At 36.4% G+C, this 7521-nt stretch overlaps 1 protein-coding gene across 1 annotated transcript; it reads right to left on the bottom strand.

Annotated features, from left to right (window-relative positions):
• Nucleotides 1-245: 245 nt before the first annotated feature.
• LOC133736473 (cullin-1) lies at nt 246-6446 on the bottom strand. Its single transcript, XM_062163975.1, has 20 exons — nt 6290-6446; nt 5552-5711; nt 5304-5403; nt 5018-5203; nt 4826-4873; nt 4531-4738; nt 4374-4447; nt 3721-3810; nt 3554-3634; nt 3406-3465; nt 2969-2998; nt 2803-2889; nt 2573-2722; nt 2401-2456; nt 1961-2081; nt 1711-1872; nt 1481-1624; nt 1148-1366; nt 878-1045; nt 246-671 (listed from the first exon to the last, which is right to left on the bottom strand). The coding sequence occupies exons 2-20, from the start codon at nt 5680-5682 to the stop codon at nt 570-572; spliced, it is 2217 nt and encodes a 738-aa protein (XP_062019959.1). The 5' UTR covers nt 5683-5711; nt 6290-6446; the 3' UTR covers nt 246-569.
• Nucleotides 6447-7521: the final 1075 nt, after the last annotated feature.

The raw sequence follows: 7521 nt of genomic DNA on the forward strand, positions 1-7521 counted from the left end.
AAAAGGATCGATATTTTTCCCACACTTGGGGATTTCCTTGATTCCGGAACGTGATAACTCAAAATTTGCACCTCTCCTGTCTTTGCATTCTTCTATTATTCCCATGTCTTTGCATTCTTCTGTGGGGAAAGTCCCTTTGAGTAGTCTAGTGCATCTGTCCACAAAAATGGATCCGACGGAGCAATGTAAAGCATCAAATAGAGAGCAAAGCCACTCTTTGGTGTTTATCACCACAAAGCCCCATCTATAGAAGCAGAAGCAGACAATATTATCATCAATGCAGCACATACAATACATCAGAACATTGGTTTTTATATTCTTACGAACCACAAAAATAGTACTCTACTGCAGTACATAAGCTCTTCTGAAATAATTGCGCATTAAACTCTCTGGAACGATGGTTAGGGTGAATTGCACAAAACTGGCTTTAATAGCGCATTGCACAAAAATAATCCACTCCTTTCAAAATCCTAGAATTTTAAAAGAGTTGCATATCATATACAGCAGAACCCCAAGTTCCTGTACTTCCAGCATATCCCAAGTAACATCCCCATCTTCCAGCATTCGAATCATGCAAGATACTTGAACATGTTCGGGTTTTCCTTGTCCCGCTCAAGGTAGTCACGAGTGATGAGATCTTCGATGCGCTTCTTGATTGCTTTGATATCAGGCTGCATAATTCAAATTCACACATAACAATGTCAATTTCATGAACATGTTACACAAATATAATTTAAATTACGAATTGCAATTTTCTTTTGGCCAAGCTTACCTTGATCTATAACAAGTACATAAGTTCACTTCTTATACAAAAAAAAAAAAAAAAAGGTGCAAATAGCAAATAAATGCATTCAATGACAGTGAACTGGACAAATACCTTAAACATCCGTCCCAACTGCTCAACACACTCCATCACCAACTGTTGATGACCCAGGACTTTTCTGCTCTTCATGATCCGAACAATTGCAGCATCAATAGCATATCGCCGGTCTTTGTCCACATCTTCAATTACTTTCTTCCTTTCATCCACTGGTGGAAGGGGAATCTATGATACAAAAAGTGCAAGTTTTGACTCGTCTACTCTTAACACAAAAGTGAAATGAAAACAGTATAGCAATATCAGACCAACAGTATAGCAATATCAGACCTTAATTCTTCTCAGTCTGTCTGTGAACTTAGAGTTGAACTCAAAGTTGTCATTTGGCGAGATAGTCTTTGTGGCAGGCTCCTTTAGTAAAATCTTGTACTTGGCACATGACAGGGAATGAAGCAATCTAACCAAATCATCATGGGTAAGGTTTAGCTGGGTCAATATTTCTGAATAGCTCAATCTTTCTGCAGTATTAAAGAGCAGCAGGAGAGCAGCCTGTACCGAATGAACACAACAGAATTTAGAGTCCTCCTTGCTATAAATCGTATTGGAATAGTCAAATGGTTTCAACACCAAAAGGGAATAAAGCAATAGACAATGTGATGTTACCTGATAGGTTGATACAACCAATTCAATTGTTTTTGGCTCAAACTTGCCATTGATGTTGCAGGTTCCCAAAGAGTAAATCCATGTAAGCTTCCTGTGCTTTGTTTTTGTTTCATAGAATGCCTTAAAGACTTCTACACACCTCACCTAAAATGTGAACAAATTATACTTCAGGTGATAAGTACATTCTTCAAGCAGAAAGTTGGGCATCAGAATATAAAGCAAAATCTTACCATCTCTTCGGGAAGGTTAAGATCGAAAGATTTATAACTTGGCCAGTAACCAGTTGTAAGAACTGTGACTGTCAAATCCATACCAGGACTAACATTTTCATTGTTCTTAAGATACTCTTCAAAGTTGACCTGATTGTCCCGAGCCACTGTCAAATCCGTAACCTGAAAGTAAAATACAGTGCCAACGTAATCAATATTAACACTACAATAGCATAGAGAAAGACGCCAAGGAATAAACAGGTCAACTGACCATTCCTTCCATCTTTGAGGTGAACTGTCCACCACACTGCTGCTTCAGTTTTGTTAGAATACTTTTTTCATGGTCCTCGTTAGCACTCCGATCAAAGAGTAGCCGACGGGCAAGCTTTTTCCTGACAGGATGAATGAAAGATATTGGCTACTAGTCAATAATATATATATATATATATATATATATGTATATGTATGAAGTGTTATAGCAGTCGGGTATAAAAAGCATTTCAATGTGTGTGTATAAAAAGCCGGACATAGTAGTCTCTTTCTGTGGGTATATAGAAATACACCCACATATCTGCATTAAAATTCACAATCAAAAGCCGAGAAAGCCGCAGTACGGAGGTCTAATGACCAAATATATCACCGACTTCTGACAACAGTTGCAACTTTTGAAACATGAAACATATATACTCCAAGCTCAAAACAGAGGTTTACCTGTAGAATTCTGCAAAAAGATCTTTATCACTGATATAAGCAAGCAGCTTAACAACCTGAAAAGAATTGAAATGATAATCTTAATGTTAATCGACAAAATAAATGAACCCAACAAGAAAACATTATCACAAAAAAGTTGAATCCTTAATAGGAAAAAACGTTAACAGAATACCTTCTCAAGTGTTTCTTCTATAGCCTCATCACTCAACTTCTCACTTCCACCCTTCTTGAGTATATTGTCGCAGAATCCAGCCAGTAACTCAGCACTTGAACTCCCAGAAACCGCTTTATTGCAAAACACCTCAAATGCCTCTTTTAAAGCCTATTAAACACCCAAATAAACAAGAAAATCACACAAGTGTAAAGATAAAATGTAAATGACCAGTATGTCATAACACTAACCTTGTGAAACAGTGAGTGATTTATAAAGCAATCATTGACATATGCCATATACTTGTCGTGCAATTCAATTATTTTCCTGACTAGGACCTGAAGTCACAAAGATAAGTCAACACCTCCAATCACAATCAATTCAGGAAGTTATAAAAACACATTATAAATAATTTACCTGCTCCTGAGCACCAGATCCACTAGATCCCTGCAAAAGCATTGTTCATAACACTTAGCACTCATATAATGAAAAGCAAGAGAACAATTACGAGCTATTTGAGGCGAATTTTCTGGTTCGTGTGGTACCACTCCCAAAACAGACACACATGGGCCTGAAGATCAACACCCATGCGAGGGGTTGACCAACAAATAATCAAACATAATTACTGGAAAAATAATAATAACAAACTTTATGGTCCAAAGCCAGGAAACAGAGAACGGAATATACAACTGTCCCAGATAGTTAATAGCCAAGATACACAGACAAAACCTACATTCATCAGCTAGGGATACAGAAACTGACAGTGAACACAGATATGCATGGAGAGAAGTAAGCACAACCGTATAACACCAAGACAATTTATACTCTATTTAGGGTACACAAAGATGTTGAACCTGGTTACTTGTAGCATCTTCAGCCGCTTGGACCAAAGCAGTACCTTCAGCAGTAACATGCTGTAAACCCTCAAAAGTATTAGTACCAACGTAATGAGCAAGCAACTAATAAGGTCAGATGTAGAACATGAGCAAAAAACCAACTTACCTGTTTAAATACAGCAGCAACAGGGTCCAAGCCTTTAGTTATTTTATGGTAAAGCCTATATATCCTAGAAAGATCCTCCACCTTGAAATAAACAATTGCACATGGTATTAGAAATGCTTTAAAATGACTGAACAACAAGATCAAAAAATGCAATGGTAACAATATACCTTGTCATCTCTAAGCAAAGCACGACATCCAGAATGCTCCTTCTCAAGCAGTTGAGTTGCATAAACCACCAACAACTCAGTTTGCACTTTCTACAGGTCAAGCAATGCAACAATAAATAACATGAACTTCACAGTAGAGAGTATCACTATATAAGAGAACACATCAATCGAAACGTAAGACAACACTTTCACACCAACTCTTTAACTTGCTTTCACCTTACATACATAAATCATGTAACACAACATTTCTAAACAGGTACTTTATGTATTATATGTTCCTAACCATTATGCGCCATACACATCCCATGTAGAAAGATAGTTTCTTATTTATTAGTTAAGTACTTCATTGTAGATTCCTAATGCATCAGTAATAAATCATCTCTAAATGATTATTATTTTGGGACTTTGAAATTTCTGCCTGTGACATCTATATAATACGACCCCAATGAATGATGGTTTTAACTTTTACTCATTCTTCTGACAAACATTATTCATGAGCTTGCTTTGGGAGGAGGCGTAGTTGACTTCCATAATTCAATGTACTTCTGTAAAAGTTGTTAAATGGCAATACATACTAGCCCTAAATTATGAAGCAATTTACATACACTCATTTATAAACAAGCTATCGAATATATATTTATGTATTAACTGACCTCCACCAGCTTCTGCTCACTGCTTGAATGCAGGTAATGAGAAACTCTGTCCCTCTCCCTTCTCAAACATTCCTCTGCCTGTACAGTTCACAAGAGGTGTTAGACAACAAACTGGTCTAAGAACCCCACCTCACCAAAAAGCATCTAAATGGTAAACTTGCCTTCAACATATAATCTGGACAAGAATCCTCCAAAATCCAATTTGATGCTTTCCGAGAATAGTAGTCACCAGTATCATTTAGCATGTTTGCTTCGAAGTCCTGTTCATAAGCATCCATTTGTCCCATGCCAATTTCAACAAATATGTCTATCACATTCTTCAATAGTGCTCTGTCAATCTGCTCTCCTTCACGTTCTTTATCAATCTGGTAGAAAAGCTTCGGTCATACAACATTCATTGAATGACAAGATCTAGATATTTCTAAGTACATGAACAGGAGTAATGAACTTACGAGACCAATCACAGCAACTCTGGCATTAGCATTTACCTCCCGGTAAACCTGAGATCACAAATTTAGTACCTCAGTAATTATTGAAGCAACGCGCACAGTGACAATGTATAACAGGATATAAGATTTTTGCATACAGTCAGCAGAATATGGTATTGTCCCTTAATAAGGGGTAATAAGAGAGACATAACTAACCAGATCACGAAAGCAGGAAAGCCCAACTTCATTTAATGCAGGAAGCGATCTACGTGCAATGAAGTAACGATCAAGATAATGAAAGAAGCGTGACAGCCACCTGACCATAATCTTATGATTTGCCCATCTTTGGACAAGTTCCCGCAGCATAAACTCATCATGCTTCTCTCTTAGAGAAGGCATCACCTAATAGATGACCAACCAAATTTTAATATATATTTTCATGTAAGTTCAGAAAATAAAAGGCATGTCACTTATATAATAATAAAGGAGCCTAAGTTCTCACCGTTGAGGTAATATATTCCTCAAATGCCTCCTTATATTTGTCATAAAGCTGTTGAGAATAATCATATGGGGGCTTTTGAGTACACATGTTATAGATAGTTCTGTACTTATAGTTAGGGAAAGTTCATCTCACAGCATGATAAAAATTACTCCCGAACAACCCGTAATGGGGAAAATAAAAGAAGCAAGACAGACAAATACAGCGATAGTATCTACAGCAACAAATGCAAATTATGCGGTAAAGGATACGTGTAAAGCATCATGTATTCTTCTGAGTTAAACTGAGCCTCTGGCAATCCCTCTAGAATCCTCTTCAGCTTGGTGATCCCCTTCTGCATATAGTCCCATCCTTGATCCAACTCGATAATCTTGCGTTCCATTGCTGCTAATGAATATGTTTGACTTCCAACTGTTTTAGCATAAGAAAAGAAAAGAAAAAAAAAATCATCAGTACCCAAGGCATAACAATCAAGAATTCCATAACCACTAATTACTGACAAAAAGTGACGCCAGAAAATGGAATTTTGGTGTACAAAAAATGAACCTAATGAAACCAAAACCACCTGAAGATATATAGGTTATTTCTATGTTCAAAAAGTGACTGGCGAATTGGAATCAAATAAACATGGTCAATAAAACGGGGGAAAACCCTAGATATATGACACAACAACAAGCACCATCAAAATTCATTCAGCACAGAAATGCGCACAAAGATTCAACAAGAGAAATTCAATGCGAAAAGTGAAAAGCGATAAAAACCTAAAGAAACCGATCCCTGAGGAAACAAAGTATATCACACAGCCAAGAACCCTAGGCAAAACCAGAAGCGTAGAATTCCAGGTCAAACAAACAAAAATGTAACCTCAGGCAGAAACAAGAATAGGCAAAACGACGAAGAAAACCAAACCGTGAAATCCAGCTACCAAAACAAAGAGGGATGCGTATCACAATCAGACGCAGAAGAGTTTGAAAGGAGGTGGAGTTTACCTTGGGGGATAGATTAGGAGGAAAACCTAATCGTAACAGTGCGGTAGAGAGAGAAGAGGGCTCTGGAGAAAATCCCCAAATACTACGAACCCTGGAAATCGCGGAGACAAAAAAAATGGAGGACGAGACTGAAACGGAGTCGGGTATTTCTTTTTTTTATATAGAGGAAGCGGAGCCAACAAAAATAAAATGGTAAATAAATTAATTAAAAAAATAAAGTATCACCGTCCCATTTTTTTGAGAATAGAAATTTTACTAAGTTCCACTCGTGGGATTCTTTTTTTAATCGGAGGTTGGAGTTAGCGAGTTTGTAATACATTCACTCATGTAATACTCGGATTAAGATCTATGAGGGTATCTCATTAAATTCAAATTAATTCTCCATCGCCCGTTAAGAGGACTTTGAATTGTTAACGAAGCATATCCAATCAGTTAATCGAATAAATGTCTACGAGGTAATTTTTTACCATCCATTAAAGAGATTATGAAAATAATTAGTAATATCGTGTTCGATTTTCTCTTATTTTTCCGGGATCATTAAAAACATTTTTGGGTAAAAACAATAATTTTTTTTTTTTTTAAAAAAAGTATTTACTGTGATTTTTAACTTTCTTATTTCATTAGTATTTTAATGATTATAATTGAGTACTCTTATAATTAGACTGCTATGAATAGAGTAGGTGAGTTTGACCAGTTGACCAAAATTATAAGGTTAGTTGGTGACTTGGAGTGGAGGTAGTGATTGGGTTGATTTTATCTGCCCATATTTAGTGCTTAGCCAGCTTTTATCTTTTGTTAAAGTAAACTAGTCTGCAATCACATGCTCTGCATGTGTACGAAAAAAATTTCGTTGTAAAAAAAAAAAATAGAAAAGTCGGTAGTTAGTGCAGAAAAAATTGATTTATGTTCAAATAAATCCAGAATATGTGTCTGGCCCAAACTCTAGGTTACTTGACTATTCTCGGAGATATTCATAGATATCCGATTAATTGTACGATTATCTTTCCTTGTACAACTCTGATTCTATGTCTTGTAATCCTCTATATAAAGAGGCCCCTATTATCAATGAAAGCACGACTCAATTCTCTCCAAATTTCGGTTTTCCTTAAACAATTTAGTGATAGTTATTGCAGAGAGAAAATAGTGGAAGAGAACACAACCCCCACTTGAATCATTTCTTTTTAATTTTTGTTAATGTCTAAAAGTTCAGCGGTAGCTGAACCTTTGTTAAC

The sequence above is a fragment of the Rosa rugosa genome, chromosome 3 (genome assembly GCF_958449725.1).
Source record: "Rosa rugosa chromosome 3, drRosRugo1.1, whole genome shotgun sequence".
Lineage (NCBI taxonomy): Eukaryota > Viridiplantae > Streptophyta > Magnoliopsida > Rosales > Rosaceae > Rosa > Rosa rugosa.

Bases quoted from the DNA above. Each gene is read 5' to 3' on its own strand.
- LOC133736473 (XM_062163975.1), bottom strand. From the start codon at position 5,682: ATGGAACGCAAGATTATCGAGTTGGATCAAGGATGGGACTATATGCAG. The intron at 2,890-2,968 runs GTAAATTATTTA...TTGTGACTTCAG, and splicing joins GATCTGGTGCTCAGGAGCAG to GTCCTAGTCAGGAAAATAAT. The intron at 2,082-2,400 runs GTAAACCTCTGT...TCATCCTGTCAG, and splicing joins CTTTTTGCAGAATTCTACAG to GAAAAAGCTTGCCCGTCGGC.